Source organism: Pisolithus orientalis, assembly GCF_024613125.1.
Source record: "Pisolithus orientalis strain OTSU chromosome Unknown F5J12scaffold_26, whole genome shotgun sequence".
In the NCBI taxonomy this organism is placed as follows: Eukaryota; Fungi; Basidiomycota; class Agaricomycetes; order Boletales; family Pisolithaceae; genus Pisolithus; species Pisolithus orientalis.
This window is the reverse complement of record NW_026260807.1, coordinates 77,690-93,645: the sequence shown is the minus strand read 5'-3', so window position 1 is coordinate 93,645 and position 15,956 is coordinate 77,690. Positions and strand designations below refer to the sequence as shown.

The 15,956-nt window shown below is 46.6% G+C and overlaps 6 protein-coding genes across 6 annotated transcripts; 4 read left to right on the top strand and 2 right to left on the bottom strand.

Annotated features, from left to right (window-relative positions):
* Positions 1 to 1,592: 1,592 nt before the first annotated feature.
* On the top strand, positions 1,593 to 2,317 carry F5J12DRAFT_784452 (uncharacterized protein; the record flags this gene model as incomplete). The annotated part of the gene is made up of 3 exons (XM_051743021.1): positions 1,593 to 1,656; positions 1,751 to 1,873; positions 1,968 to 2,317. The coding sequence occupies 3 exons, from the start codon at positions 1,593 to 1,595 to the stop codon at positions 2,315 to 2,317; spliced, it is 537 nt and encodes a 178-aa protein (XP_051597796.1).
* A 788-nt stretch (positions 2,318 to 3,105) lies between these two features.
* On the bottom strand, positions 3,106 to 4,484 carry F5J12DRAFT_784451 (uncharacterized protein; the record flags this gene model as incomplete). The annotated part of the gene is made up of 7 exons (XM_051743020.1): positions 3,106 to 3,129; positions 3,200 to 3,349; positions 3,401 to 3,597; positions 3,644 to 3,833; positions 3,873 to 4,075; positions 4,127 to 4,231; positions 4,355 to 4,484. The coding sequence occupies 7 exons, from the start codon at positions 4,482 to 4,484 to the stop codon at positions 3,106 to 3,108; spliced, it is 999 nt and encodes a 332-aa protein (XP_051597795.1).
* Positions 4,485 to 5,381: 897 nt separating this feature from the next.
* F5J12DRAFT_784450 (uncharacterized protein) lies at positions 5,382 to 5,921 on the top strand (the record flags this gene model as incomplete). The annotated part of the gene is made up of 2 exons (XM_051743019.1): positions 5,382 to 5,627; positions 5,679 to 5,921. The coding sequence occupies 2 exons, from the start codon at positions 5,382 to 5,384 to the stop codon at positions 5,919 to 5,921; spliced, it is 489 nt and encodes a 162-aa protein (XP_051597794.1).
* A 1,392-nt stretch (positions 5,922 to 7,313) lies between these two features.
* Positions 7,314 to 8,856, bottom strand: F5J12DRAFT_906657 (uncharacterized protein; the record flags this gene model as incomplete). The annotated part of the gene is made up of 6 exons (XM_051748806.1): positions 7,314 to 7,374; positions 7,421 to 7,698; positions 8,054 to 8,186; positions 8,253 to 8,428; positions 8,484 to 8,731; positions 8,850 to 8,856. 6 exons carry the CDS (start codon positions 8,854 to 8,856, stop codon positions 7,314 to 7,316), a joined length of 903 nt encoding a protein of 300 aa, XP_051597793.1.
* A 1,048-nt stretch (positions 8,857 to 9,904) lies between these two features.
* Positions 9,905 to 11,279, top strand: F5J12DRAFT_894896 (uncharacterized protein; the record flags this gene model as incomplete). The annotated part of the gene is made up of 6 exons (XM_051747781.1): positions 9,905 to 10,183; positions 10,236 to 10,430; positions 10,466 to 10,524; positions 10,570 to 10,695; positions 10,740 to 11,009; positions 11,078 to 11,279. 6 exons carry the CDS (start codon positions 9,905 to 9,907, stop codon positions 11,277 to 11,279), a joined length of 1,131 nt encoding a protein of 376 aa, XP_051597792.1.
* A 1,631-nt stretch (positions 11,280 to 12,910) lies between these two features.
* On the top strand, positions 12,911 to 15,738 carry F5J12DRAFT_784447 (uncharacterized protein; the record flags this gene model as incomplete). The annotated part of the gene is made up of 10 exons (XM_051743018.1): positions 12,911 to 12,944; positions 13,073 to 13,263; positions 13,742 to 13,751; positions 13,802 to 14,055; positions 14,294 to 14,432; positions 14,501 to 14,768; positions 15,005 to 15,100; positions 15,163 to 15,193; positions 15,291 to 15,386; positions 15,478 to 15,738. The coding sequence occupies 10 exons, from the start codon at positions 12,911 to 12,913 to the stop codon at positions 15,736 to 15,738; spliced, it is 1,380 nt and encodes a 459-aa protein (XP_051597791.1).
* Between the last annotated feature and the right edge of the window lie 218 nt (positions 15,739 to 15,956).

The following is a 15,956-nucleotide window of genomic DNA, read 5'->3' as shown; positions in this document are numbered from 1 at the left end:
GAGGCAATCAAAAATGATCAGGACATTTTGACACCTGAGCCCAGAGCTCAAGTCCAGAATGAAAAAGGTGTTAGTGGGTCAAACCATGGGAATGACAGGGACAAACACACCTTGGAATGAAGGCACCAGGCAATGCCTATCTTGGTCAATGCCCTGGGTCACCACAAACACCTCCAGGACCATATCCAGTCCCAATACCACCTCCAGGTGTCAGAAGATCATCTAGACTTTGAAAAACACCTGTAAAAGATGATGATCAATGTTACTTCATCAACACCTATGAATGACAGACACTACCTGTGGTGGGGGACTCTGTGGGAAGGGACAAAGGTGGTGAGAGTGGCAAGAGAGTGCCAGAGAGTGTGGAAATGGTGAGTGAAGGCAGTGATAGGCCTCATGGTGAACAGCAACACCACAATGCTTACCAAGCAAACATGTCATGTGATCATGAACCAGTGACCTTCACAGAGGTAATGCATTGTCCTGATGCTGATCGCTGGTATGCAGCCATGGCCAATGAACTCACAACATTTAAAAATATAGGATTATACAAGGAGGTCCCTTGGCCACCTGATTGAAAGATCATTGCCTCAAAATGGGTCTATAAAATAAAATGAGGACCAACAGGCAAAATTGATAAATACAAGGTGCAACTTGTTACAAAAGGATTCACACAGGTACATGGTATTGACTACATGGAGATGTTTGCACCCATAGCTAAGTTCTCTACAATAAGAATTCTACTTCCCCATGCTGCTAAGTACAATCTCAAAGTTCATCAGATGGACATGAAGTCTGCCTTTTTGAATGGCAAACTTGAGGAAGAAATTTATCTTTGCCCCCCTCCAGGCTTTTGAGACTCTAGCAACATCATCTGGTGCCTTTATCATGCACTCTACAGACTCAAACAAGCTCCAAAATCCTGGTATACAAGACCTGGAGAAGGTTTTGAGTCACTTAGATTCATGCACCACAATGCACACATAATGTACCTACTTTGTACTGTATCATATGACCAAACAAGGTTGACAATCAGCCATGTTGCACAGACTGGCTAAAGTCAAGCCCACCTCTGAGTTGTCATTGTGTCACACAGCATAGCCATGATCATTGGATGTCACCATACTGTACAGTGTGGCTGAGGGGTTACTACTATATACATCTTGCCTGGATAATCCTGGCATGGATTCTGGCAAGTTGGGAAAGGTCTGGTACTAACCTGGTCTGGGCTCACTGGCATGGGCCCAGCATGTGTCAGTGACTGCCAGTGGGTCAGAAGGCATTCCACTGTAATTCTATTGGGTTGGTATGAATGCTGGGCTAATTCCAGTAAGCTGGGACAAATGCTGGGAGAATGCCAATAAGCCAGCAAACATACTGGTCTTATGCTAGTGGGCTGGCACAGATGCTAAGGTGGTGATGGTCAGTTGGCATGGATGCTGAGCTAATTCCAGTTGGCCAGTATGGGTGACAGCCACCACACTATTTCCAGTGGGTCAGAAGGCATACCACTGTACATCCATTGAGCCAGTATGAGTTATGGTCACTTCTAGTATGCTGGGACACATACTGGCCTTATGCAGGTGGCCATGATGGGTGCCTGGATTATAGTGGGTAGTTGGAATATACAGCTAGCCAGCTTTCATGCTGGTATTAGTAAGCTGGGATCCATACCAGTATAGTGCAAATATGCCAGAATAGAGGATAAGCTGGTGGTGGTTTGTGGGCATGGATGCTCATCTAATTCCAGGTGGGCTGGATGGATCACAGCCTCCAGGATATTTCCAGTGGTTTGGAAAGAACACTAGTGGGATTCTATTGGGCCAGTATGACTTCCTGACATTTCCAGTTAGCTGGGTCAGATCCCTTGCCAGTGAGCTGGGATATCTACCAGGCTGAATCTAGGGGACTGGCAGGGGGCCAAGGCCAGTGACAGTTGGTTGGCATCAATTCCTAACTACCTCCAGTTGGCTGGGATGGATCACAAACTCCAGGCTATTTACAGTGGTTCAGAAGGCATTCCAGTGGGACAGTATTGGGCCAGTATATGTTCCAGCCAATTCCAGTCAGCTGGGTTAAATTCCCAGTTGATGACCATGACCCAGGACAGACACCTACCAGCCACAATATAGTGGGCCAGCACAGGTCCAGGGCTGGTGGCAGTTGTTTGGCATCAATTCTGAACCAACTCCAGTTGGCCAGGATGGATGACACCCTCTGGGCTATTTACAGTGGTTCAGAAGGCACTCCAGTGGGATTCTGTTGGGCTGGTATATGTTCTGGCAAAGTCCAGTCAGCTGGGCCAAATTCCCAGTAGATGACCATAACCTGGAACACATACTGGCCTTATGCTAGGGGACTGGGACAGATGCCCAGCCTATGGTAGTTGATTGGCATGGATGCCCAGTGAAGGCTGCTTAATGTTACTAGTGTAGATGATGGGCTAGTCTTTTGGCATCCCCTGGTGAATGGATGAGCCATACAAATAGTGTCCCATATATATTGGCTTGGCTAGGAAGCTATTGTCTATGGGGCTTATATATCAGTGGCCCATGCAATAAGGCTCAGCTGGACCTGCAGTGTTCCATTTGGAACAGTAGGAGCATATTTCAGTGTGCCGTGCACATCAGCCTCAGCCCAAATAGGAGTGCCCATGTACTATGGAGGGCTTATAGTCCATTGTACCATGTCCTTGGGGAGGGCCCAGATATTATGATCTTGTAGGACAGGCTGGATGAATACTCCAGTGTTTCATGGTGTATGGGAGGCCCACAATATGGTGTCCTATCTGTCTCAAATCAGCCCATGTATTATGATCACCAATCCATGTGGTCTGACACATATGCCACAGTCTCATGCACAACAAGCAAGCCAATCTCCCAGTGTGCCATCTGACTGGATTTGGCTTGAGTTGAAGTGTTCTGCCAATTATGGGCCAGCCATAGTTGATATTTGGGGGAGGTATATGGAAAATAACTTGGCTCAGGATGGCATATAATATCTATAGAACTACCTTTACATGGACCCCCTATTGGATAAGTGTGGGTTATATGGAATGTCCCACCAGACCTGCAGGCATCAACCAAGTCTGGACATTCTGAACTCTCATCCAGTCCCCATGGGGTATCCCTATCCAATTGTGTATGTTGTCCCTCATGTAGTAGGCAAAGCAACATCAGTTCCCACCCACAGAACTAACCCCATGTCGAAGAAGCCTGCTGGAAAATGCAACTACAGTGCCAGGGTTGTAAAGGAACTGAAGGCCAAGCATGGGGATATCCAATACACAATCTTCATAACTGCCAACTGTGACCAGCATGTCATACCAATCGGACCATGAGTGTGGGTCCTGGTGAAAGGGTGTGGTCCAGTCAGAGATTATGGAAACATTAGTAAAAACCAATGGCCAGTGCTGCAAGGCATCATGCATATCTTGGTTATGCTGACTTGACCATGTGTCCAATGACTGCATGGCTTGCCTTCCAGCGTCATACAGGCCTGGGTGCATAATTGAAAGTGCACTGGAGAGGATGGCAGCCAGGAGGTAAGACTGCTGGGACCATTCATGACTAGCATCCATCTGTAGGTCAGCAGAAGCTGATGGGGAAAAGTTCATGGCTAGGGTGCCACTTGAGAGACATACCCCTGAGGTAATATAGCCATACCATATGTCCCTGTTGGTGCCTGGCCAGGGAAAACTCCAGGTACCCTGGTGACCATGAAGTGTGATTGAAATATTCAGCATTTTTCTGCCAGGAGCCACTTGTCATATTCTTGGACATTGCATGGTGAAGGGGATCCAGAGTGGCAAGCATGTGTGTCTGCAGGGATGCCTGAATAATATAGAGTGTAAAGGAAATGTTCAAACTGACTTGCAAATCATTGGTGATGGCACCAGGAAGGTACCACAATGCAATGGTATCACTGGTACCAAGGATTACCATAGGTTCATCCACAAAGCCAGTGAGACTTGATGGATGCACTGCCAGGTGGCCTGCCTCCCAGGTTTCATCAACCCCCAATTCCATAGCTGAAAGGTGCTCAGAAAGCTGGATCAGATCAATGCCACTTTGCTCTGCAATACAATTTATATTTGACTTTACACTCAGCTGGGACATCAGCTTACTTCTATTATTGTATGCTGCATGCATGCTGGCCACTATCTGGTTCATAGCAACAATGCCATGTGTTGGAATGTAGAGTGGAGGATCTGGTTCAGGGGCATTCAGTCCTGGGAAGGTTTGACTGGAAAATTCCCAGCACATATAGTGTGTAATATCCTGGGTGGCACTGTGATTTATTGCCATTAAGAACAGAAGACAATATAGTGAGCACAGTGTTGATGATGGGTTACCTGGTAGCTGTAGTGTGTAGTATGGAACCATGGCTATGTATGCTGGTGTTTTCCAGACCATAGTGAAGCTGCCATGGTTACACAGCATTGGTAAATGACCATTCTGGCCTTCAAAAACAGGTGCCACCATGGTGGCATAGTACCTCTGGCTTCCACATATTATTCCAGCATGGTACAGGTACCATGATAGAGGCAATAGATGGCAAGTTCTGCTATGGCTCCAGTGCTAGCTACACTTCCTACCACACCAGTTCCATTTCATGGTGTTCATGTTCCTTTATACACCATGCCAAAGCATTAGATGATGGACCAGGGCCTTTCAACCTAATTTCATACTCCACAGCCATTGAGAAAACATGATGCAGCCTTTTCTAGTACAGGTCCAGCAGTGCTGGTAATGCACAGATACAATGTTCTGCTATGGGTCTGGCACTAGCTACACTTCCTACCACACCAGTCATATTTCAGCATGTGGACCTTTCATTATACACTGTCCACAAGCATTGGATGATAGCCTGGGGCCTTTCCAACTAACTGCCTATTCCACAGCCATTTAGAAAATGCAACACTGCCTTTCCCAGTACTGGTCTGGTGGTGCTGGTAATGCATAGATACACTATGGGATCAACATCAGTCTTGTTCAGATTGATATCCAGCCACTTGGCCCATGATAACTGCTGTGCTGGGATAGGCCACTTGCTATTCTGGCCTCCTGGGATGTGATTATTGATGATCTCTTATCTTGCAGTCATCACATGTGTCAGCCACATTGCTATGTAATAACATTTGCACCCAATCCAACTCTACTCTGAATCACCATGGATGCCAGGACCACTAATCTATCCTACCTCTCCATGATAATCCAATACATAGGTGTCTGATTTAGATGGTTCACATATGCTTTGCAGCAGGTTCAGGTGGAAACAGTGAGTTTGTCAAAATGGATGCTGGTTTGCTGTGTCATGCACTTTTCCACAGCATATATTGAAGCAGGCCCCTGGCTACCTGCAACTCATATGGGACAATCATGAAGGTTCCATATGTTGCCAATGAACTGCTTTGGTGGATGGCCATACAAAATATGGGAGAGACTGCCCTGCTGGCACACATCATGGAGTTGAATGTGCTGCAGGTCAAAAGAGGAGAGGTGAGACATATGATCCACACCAGTCCTATGCCACATACCTGGTGGACAAGGGACCCTACCCATCTGGATGGGTATGATCATTGGTCATTGGAGGAAGTTTTGCAGGAGGCCAAGGAATTCTTTGAGGTGTGCAGTGTTCATTTTTTGATCATTCCATTGAATCCATCCATGCCATAGGAAGGAAAAGACAGTTTCCCACTGCTGTGTGACATGGACCAGATGTCATCAGACAGCATTGGCCAGTTGATTGAAAGCTGTGATGAGATGATCCATCAGGAGGAGGAGATTCACTGGCTCCATGGTGTGATGGAATTCTGCAGTGAACAGCTCACCCATTTTGACAGGCTTGGACAAGTACAGGACCAGCTTGAGGACTTCCAAGTCAATTTAGTTACCTGGCCAGGAGCCACCAATACATAGGGTGCTGTCCTCATTACACATCTCATTAGAATCTTGATATGTAATTTCCCTGGTTTCATACTATCTAGAGATATATGCACATTACTCTTCCAATTCATATCTTGAAGTACATCCTAGTGTTCTGGCTAAATCCCAATACATCTGGGACTGCCTAGCTGTATAACATGCAAAGCTGGTATTGCCCACTGCCAGTGCCTCCATATGCTGGCCACTCCAGAAGTTCTCCTTGTGTAAGAAGAATTTCTGTGTCCACCCAGTCTCCAGTGTGAGTAACTCTAGCTCTTCTTCCCAGCAATCCCATAGTGCTTTTGTACACAGCCAGTTGACTCAATAAACTGTGATAATTCAGTCAGTATATCACACAAGCCCAATTGATCTGCCTACATTCTGACATCCTGTCATTCATGGCAGAATCCAAGGGAAGGTCCACAGTCCAAAACTAGGCCAGAGTGTCATCGCAATGACCTCTTGCATTTGGGTCTGCAATTGTGGCACTCACAGTCAGGTCTGCCCTATTCAATTCTTGGTATTTGCCAAGAATGTCCTCCCAAGCCCCCAGTGCAATGAGTTGCTTTCAGCACTGGTGATAGATGGTGGCATGCTGCTGAACCATTGTCCCTGCATTGGATATCTGCCCCCATGCCTGGGTTGTCATCTTGTAGTTCCCTCCTTTCCAGACATCTGTATGAAATATCATGGCCTTGTCCATGAGGGCCAGATGCAATTCATGCAATGCATCATTTGCCTGGCCCTGTCTCAGATGTATTTCCCATTCCACAAGACTGCTGAAACCAATGTCATGGAAATACTGTACTCCAATATATGATGGCAGTGGAACATCACTGACCTCCTGGTGACCAGGATGATCAGGGAGGAATGGATCATCAGTTTCATTGTTACTGTCCCTGTCAAATGGGGCTATACTTCTGGTCCTTTGCCTGGGGTTAACTTGCCAGTCATTTCTGATGAACTGGGCTGCTCCATGTACTAGTGCATCAATCTGTGATTGCAACCAGTCTTGCTGGCATGAAATTGACAACTGGTCTGCCTCTGTTTCCCTGGTGTCCATCTGTCATGTATCCATAGCAAGCACTATTTGAGCCTGCTCAACCTTTAATGCCCATGCAATCCAAGTAGCTGAACCACATGAGCTGCTGAATGAATGGTTGTTATGGATTAGGTCAATCTCAATGGCTTTCATGGTGGGTGCTACCATGATGTATGTAAGTTATGGGACAGATGATACAGTTGGCCCCCTTACCCTTCTCCAGCTGGACTTCATATATGTCCATGGCCTGCAGAGTATTCTGCCAGCATGACTGTGCCACAAGTTCTTGTTCCACCCATAACTGATGCAAGCCATCTGGTACCTTGCTATCCAACTTGTTGAATTTATCTTGGATTGTTGCTAATAACTGCTTGGCAACCTTGAACTTCCGTTTCAATGCCAACACTATGTGCAAGTAATCAAATGATGGTCAACCAGGTACTGTGATGACATATGCATCCATATCATTTGGAAGTCCAGCAACTCCTGAAAGTGTGCTGTTGCCATTCCCCAGGCTGATGGTGAGATTATGTTGAGAGAAGACCAGAGGGTCTCCATGATTTCACTATCCACCCAGCTGGCACCCAGAATAAAGTTTGGAGCATATCTGGTGAAGCACTTTGTCTGATGGCCATGGACATGCCATAGTCCAATGCTGGGCTGAATCTGTAATCCAGAAGGCAGAGAGAGATATCTATTTTCCTCAAGCTGGTGGGCCAAGTTCTTGCTCTACTGACAATTGATGTCATAAAAGGTTATGACCAGTTGCCAGGGGTCCAATCCATGGTGCACAGCATGGACCAAAGCATAATCCATATTGACCTGCCTGCTATATTGTTAGTCATGACCAGGGACTATGAATTGGTGCATACTGCTCTCCCTTCTGAAAGTCGACCATTGCATGAGGTACAAAACAGCCATGCCTCACACAGGCACATCCACCAATCCTAGTTGATTCCAACTTATTCCTTTGTGCATTTGCTTGATTAACAACCTGGTGGTTATTGCAGTCAGATTTCTGCATGACTCAATCAGTCCAGTGCCTTTGGAGAGATCATGGCACACCAACTTCTATTCAATTTACAGTCCTGGTCAAATATTCCTTGTATGGAGCTGATGTGACCATGAAGCCATTTCCATCCATGAGCCAGACCTCTTCAGCAGCATTCTTGGGCAGCATATGCTTGGCCTTGAAGTTGCTGTCCATCACAAAGGTCCTAGCAAACCACCAGCCACACAAGTCAGGGTAACAATGCCTTTGCAATAATGAATAGAATATGGACTCAGAGAGATAAATATCCTGATCCAGTACATTGATCCCTGGCTGGGGACAGGCAGGGCAGAAGAGGACAAGTCCACCAGCCTGGGGATCAGGTGACTGTTGATGGAATCCCTGCCATTTCAACAGCTTTAGGAGCCTCCACATTCTCAACACCCTGAGAAATTCCCTATACCTATTCTTTGACTGGCATGAGCAATGTGGCATATGGTAGGCCAGGGGTGATTGCACTCACCAGCACTAGGTGAGGAAATGCACTTGAGGTGACTCTCTGAAGTTTGCTATAATAGTTCATGGTGGAGGTTCCACATTCAACATTGTCCCTGATGAAGTCATCCAGCACCTGGAAAGTGAAAGCCATCCTTGGTGCCTTAGTCATAGCTGGGAATAGGCCAGCCATGGTAAGCTGAAGATGTGAATCCTCAGACCCAGGGCAGTTGCAATACTGCACATTGCAAAAGTGTAGGCTGCCAGTGTCCACAACTGTCAGATAGTTTCTATCATCTGGTGGGTTGAGATGTGCCAGTCATTGACTCTCCTTGATGTCCTCCCACTCTTCATCTACATGGCTGGCAGCATCCTCCCAAGAACCTTCTCCTGCCAGGCATGGTGCTCCAGCATGGCCCAAGTGTAGACCAAACCAACCTATGATATCAGTCATCACAGATGATGGGTTGAAGCCAGAACTCACCAGCCATAGAGTGAAGTCTTCAAAGAATCTTCCATTCCATTTTTGTACCCAATGGAACAGTCTGAGTTTGTGTTGCTTGATGCAACATGTTTTACAAGACAATGGGCAACAAGCACAGTCCATGCATCTATATGGTTCCCCTTCTGCTTTACACACAAAACAAGCCATGACATTGGGCAGGGCCTCCATGTCCAGGAGCACAGACAGGTATCTACTCTTATAGGGCAGCCACTCTTCCAGATAACTGTTCTGTAATACCACAAGGCACACATTGCCAACACCAGGATGTTTGATAATGCACACCTGGCTTTTTGGAATTCTTGATGTCCTCAGTGGTGATGCATCATCCATGTAGCAATATAGGTCAGCATCATTACCCTGGACTAAATTGGGTTCCTGGATGCTCAAAGATCCTGCCCTAGTAGGTGATTCATTGCTTTGGCCAGTTGCATATCTTGCCTTCTTTCTCAGAGTAAACATGACCATCTTTTCTTTGGATCCCCTGGTTGTTTTCACCTTTTTCCAAGTGACATGGGTTACCAGGGTGGCCACTGCAGCTTGGGTGATTTGTGACTTGCCCATGTCTAGTATCAAGTCCTTGCAGGATGTCTGCAGGCCTCAGCCATACATGCCTCATTGTGATGCCTGGCACGACTATGATTTGAGTTGGATCTTGGAATCAATGTCAGAAGATCCAATCAGGATCAAACTATACTTTATCTATATATAGTAGCAGACTGGATGATAGATAAATCAGCTTACCATGTTTGGCCATGGTACCAATTGACTGGAACAAGACCATACTAACAATGGGTATGTATCATGACTGGAACATTACTTGGCCCTTGGAACTTTATTCAAGAATGGGTGATGGAAACTATGAGGAATGGACTCCAAATTTTCTTTCAACAGAGGGTAACATTACCTGCAACCAACCAACCCCAACACCTTCTCCAACATTCAGAATGGCCAGCAGCGATCACAGTACTAATTGTGTTAATACCTCAGATGAAGAGGACTTTTCCTCCAATGAGGAATCTAGCTCAGATAGCATGGAGACAACAAAATCTGCACCAGGAAAGCTGAGACCAGATGAACTTCAAATCCTCCAAGATGGTCTAAATGATTGGAAGGAAGCTGACACAAACAAAAGGGCCTCACTGATGAAGGGCATGTGGAACAAAATCAAATGGCTGGATGCCAACAAGAGCCTCAAACAAAATGAATGGAATAGAAAATGGACAGTAAGCTTGACAGTTTTGATGTGCTTGCAGTCATGTTAAGTATATTTTACAGGCCATCAAGAACTGGATGTATAACAACAGTCAGTCCCATGCATGGAAGGCCCTGGTCAAGTATGGCTCTAAATGGATGGCCCTAAAGGTGATCAAGCTGCAGTGTAAGAAGGATATCCAGCAAGTACTTGTGAAGGCCAGAATACATCCCAGGACATCAGCTATGATCAAACACTATCAGCCAGCTGTTCAGAAGGTAGCCAGTCATTGACCAAGGCTGAATTGGATCAGGCAGCCCATTTGGCAAAAGGGTGGAATGAGAGAAAGCTGCCACCCAAAGCCCAGGCAGAGTAAGCATCCAAGTTCTCCCATGGGCAATACTAACTTAAATGCAGGGTGGCAACAAGTAAGGGCCAGAAGTATGCAAAACAGTTTGTGTATGACATGTGGAAGCAGTGTGGGATGAGAGTGGTGATCATGTTGGCATGGAAGGATAAGGAAGGCAAAGTGATGGTTGGAGTGTGAGTGCTTTCCTGGCAGGCTTCACCATATCTGACCAGTGTAGGAATGACTTCAATGATGAGCTGGGCAATGGAGAGCTCTATTCAGATTGGGAAGACCTTCATGGAAAGTGGTCAGCCTATGCAAAGAAGGCCTTTGGGGCCAATGGTGCAGAGGATGGCAGTAGAGAGGATGAGGCCAGTCAAACCACAGTAAAAGTGCAGAAAGGAAAAAAGTGGTCTCAATTCTCCCTGTCCACCAATGACAATGGCATGCCCATTCTTCCAAATCTCTTGGACTTATGGACACCAGAATTAAAGGACATCATGAGGGTGTTTGTAACCAGCCATTATTGTACATGCCAATTTCCATGGTTGATGAGCTACTAACATCTAAACACAGGCTTGGCTTGTGGGAAGACAAATGCAGTGTGCCTTGGGCTGCAATAGCTGACAACTGGGCATCCTATGTGTCTTCCAAGTATCTTCCTCCCAATATCCCATTCAAAGAGCCCACCAGGCTGACACATCATGAACTAATCAAAACCTTGGAGTTCTGGAAGGAGCAACAGCAGGAGCACCCAGAAGATGTCTTCCAGTTCTGAAGGTGGAGATCTCAGGATGGTTCCCTGGAGGAGCCAGTTGCCAAACACCAATGCTGGTCAGACAAAGCCAAAGGGAAGAGACCCTGGATGGAATGTGAGGTCATGATCAATTTGGATATACATAACTGATCACACATTAAGTAAATTCTGTTGATGGCTCCAACTGTGGACATCACTCAGAGGAGGAACCAGCTCCTCCCACAAAACCTTCCACCAAATGGCAACAGATAGATGGTATGTCAGAGCTGGTCAGATTCTTTACTGGTAACCCTAACATGACCTTGGAATTGTGTGCCAAAGATCGTCCCACTGGAACATCCAATGCACAGGAGGACAACAGATGATGGAACTAGTCCACATCAGACCAGCACAATATGGCTACTGCATACCCCAAGCCAGCTGGTAAGTGGTATCCAGCAACAATGAATATTGCTAATAGAATTGTATCAGACAATCATGCCAATGATGGTGGCGATTCAACTGCAAGGAAGCCCAAGCCCAAGCCAAGAATCAGATCCAATGGTCGGTTTCCATGCACACTTGGTTAATCCTCTCATTACAGCATTCTACAGCAGCCCAGAATGATAAGATGGTCATATCACCTAATGATCATAGGTATACATCATAACACAATTACACACACTTATCTATGTCAGGAGTTGATCTGGTGGGTAGGAATTCGAATGCCAGGCCTAGACACCATGCAATGGACAGGGAAGATGGACTGTTGGATCAAGCAGAAGAGGATGGTGTGGCTTGTTGCCCAGAGTGGAATCATAGGCCCCCATGGCAGCCAGATGATAATTATCCTACTCCAACCATGAGGAGGCAAAGGTAGAATTGAGGCTGGTACCTACTGTTTTCCAGTAGACTGGTGAGAACCATATATAGTGCACAGTGCAAGAATTGCCAGTGAATTACTGGCCCCATAGCTACCATGTACCACAACCCACTGTCATAATCCAATTGCAGCCAATTTGTGCACTTCTCCAATTCCATTCAACATAATGTTCATTGAAATGAGTTAAATATACAAATTAAAGCTGGTCTGGTTTAAGATGGTAGCCTACACCTGCTGGCTCTTCCTCTAGAAGCTCTGCTAACTGTTGCCAGAATCTGGTAAGCATGGCATGCTGCTCAACATGTGATCACCACTCCCTGGTTGCATCCACCAGGGTATTGGCATAATACCTATATGCAGTGATCAGATTTCATGTGTGGCATTGATGTCTGGCTGATGTGCCCCACTCCTAGCCATGATACTGGAGATCCCCCTTGACAATTGAACTGGTAGACATGTTTAGCTATGGTTGCATAGGAACTTCTGGACTGACACTCAGTTTGTGGAGTATCAACTCCTGGCTGTATGGTGAACTCCTGGGAGACTGCTAAAAGCTCTAAATGCGACAATGGGATTGGCACCAGTGATGGGGATCTAGCCAGTGGTATTGATGTGGAGCTGAATGATGCAGGAGTGTCTGAAAGGTCCATAGGTTGATGAGGACCAGGGAAATTGCTGACAGGCGATGCAAATGTTGTTGGGCTGGGAACCAGGATGGGATTGTGACAGGCTGGTGACACAGAGGGAGTTAAGGACCAAAATTGGGGCTCATGCAATAGGATGAACAGTCATGATGATTGGCCAGCTGCTTGAGTTGGGTAGATGTAAGCTGATGATCTTGTGGCAGCAGGCAACTGAAATGCCAGTTCTTGTAAAGGACTGACCAGTGGGGACTGAAATGGTGGGGGTGACCCCCAAGGTGGCTCATGCAATGGCATACCTGGGGCAACAGGTGGTGGTGATTTGTACCATGCCAGCTCAAGTAATGGGGTGCTGTCAGAGAGGCATGTTGATATGGAGTCCCAAGGAGGCTCAACCAATGGGCTGCTAGAGGAGGGAGTCAGTGCCAATGACTCCCATACTGGCTCTATCAAAGGTGATCTGGGCAAACCAGAGGACTGGAAGGAGGGTTCTGTTCTGGTTGTGTGTATTGTTTGAGCCAGGGACAGCTCAAAAGGTGGCTCACATAACAGGGATGATGGAGTGTCCAGCAGGTCATCTTCAGTAAACATTTCCTCATCCTCATCAAGAGATGTGAGCTGCTGCATATCATGGCATGACAGAATTACTGCACACAGTCATTAGAAGTAATGGTCCTTGGACTGGTTGACTTATGGAGTTTATCTGGACTGCCAGGACTGAATCTGACATTTCTGGGAGCCATATGAAAGTTCAAAATGTTGTAGGTGCCATGGGGATTTCACCAATGTTTGAGAATGATTTCAGTACCAGTGATAAGATTGTATTACACAATATTTTTTCACCAGTCATCATGCAGGATGTGCAAGTGCATACATAATGGAAATGGGCACTTAGTGGAATGACTGTCAACTGCCATACATTACTCCCACCAAAATATGTTCAATGGTTAAACCAGTACATTGACTATTGTAAATCACAGCATCACCAGAGTGAGCATTTGGATTGTGCTTATGTAAGCCTGTTGAATGGTGTATGCTAGCTGGTGCATTCACCACATCACTCAAGCACCCACCACCTGCACACCAAAGCTTTAACAGCACTATGTCTACTGCCAACACCAGCACCTTCATCCCAGCACAATTGACTGACAACATCCAACCAGTCATCACCACTGAAAATGCCAAGTGGATGGTCGAGGAGGCTGCCAGGGTTACAATGCAGGCACTGAGAGGACTTCAGGGCCAGGACACTAAGCACTGGGGCAAAGTGGCTCAGCTTGTGTGGGCCCAGCTGGTAAGTGAAATTGCAGTCATGATATCCATTCCTGACATTTATGTAGGGAATGGTCTGAACAGTTGTTGAACATCTACCCCTGGCATTCAAGATCCCTCTGCATCTTATTGCTATCGATATGCACATGGTTGACCCGGCAACAATCTTTGCCATGCAGATGTGGCTGCCTTTCAACCAGATGATGATGGCATGAGAGGCCAATGTGAAGGATCATGCATGGTATCACCTTTGTCACCAGCCTAAGTCTCACCCATATTACAAGGTCATGGAGGAGCTTACCAGGCCTTCATCAAGGGCCAAGCACCAGGCACAGCCAGTGGATAAGGGGAAGGGGAAAGAGTTGGGTACAGATGAGGCTCAAAGGATTCAGCTTCTGGGTGAGCACTAATTCTGAGGAAGGCAATTGGGTAGACTGCTGATATGGGATCCAAAGATGTGCCCACAGAAACCATGGCTAGGACCACTGGAGTTGCAATGCAGAAGCCAGGAAATGAGGAGGATCAGAACAGGGAGAAGGCACAGGGCTGTAGCCAGTCAAGACATGGCTGGCCAGCAGCCAAGCCTGTTGATGCCAGTGATCAGACCAGTAGAGGCCAGAGCTGGTCAAGGAGACCAATGAAGAAGGTGAAACCAGCAGTTGATGAGGATGTGCAGGACCAGCAAGACATCAACAACCCTCCTGAGTCCTGGGAGGTAGTGCTGGAAACTGAGTGGTGTGTGAGATGCCAGGACAGGAGTTGGCCCTGTATGGTGCTAGCTGGCAGGGCATGCTGGCAATGCCACTGTACCAAATACTCATGCAGCTTGTTCAAGGGGAGGGGAGACAAGTCTGAGATGCAGCAAAAAGCCTCCCATTCAAGGCCTTGCTGGGAATAATCCCCAGAAGACATGGCTGGCCTTCCCACCACTTCAATGCTGGCTGCACCAGCTCCATTGACTGGTCAACAAGCCAAATGTCAAAGGGCACCAAGCCAAAATCAATCTGCCAGTCCATCCAAAGTAACAAGCCATCATTTGTCCCCTGGCCCATGGACTGGCTGCCCCAGTAAGTTATTCACAGTCCTATGTTTTTCACTAATTGGTTGAACTAATATTTCTATTGAGTAGTGGAAATTATTACTCCATCATGGCTATCCTGGTCATGGTCTCATGCAAGAAGCATTGCAACAGACCCACCCATTACTCCAGCACCAACTACTACAACCAGTGCCAATGATCTGTGCCATTGTGACAAGTATTGGGAAGAGGTTACCATCCTCAAGCAGGAGAATGCTGACATGAGGCAGGAGATAGAAGTAACCCATACTGAGCTTGCTGCTCTCCATCAGGTGGTAGATGCTATCTGTAATCACCTATGCCCAGCCCCAGACATGCTTAACCATCCTCTCATCCCATTTCATGCTACTTCCAACCCTACACCAGTACCTCACATGCTGGTCATGGTGGAACTTGGCACTGCAACCAGTGTTGTTGAGGTTCAATCATCCCAAAGTGGCTCAAGACAGGAGTCCACTGAACCCCCCCCCCCCAGCTTCATTCAAGGGAGGTGCCAGCTTGGAAGTGCCTCCTTTGAATGTTGAAGCTGTGCATGGACCTGCTGGAGGTCTGGCAATCTCTATTACTCCACCACCACCAGCAGTTGGATCAGTGCCTGGACATGAAGGTAGGATGGAGGTTGACTAACATCAACGTACTTGTCATTTCACCATCCATTCATGTTTTTTTTGTCTTTGTACTTGTACTTTGTTAGATGCAGCAATATATTCTATATTGTCAAAATGTGATCTCCAGGAAGAAGTAGCTACCACTCCTGGTAGTTGTTACTGTATGATTCAGATGCTGGAAAACCAATCTGGTATGGTGATGTCTGTACCAAGGCCATGGTGTTACAAGTGCTAAGG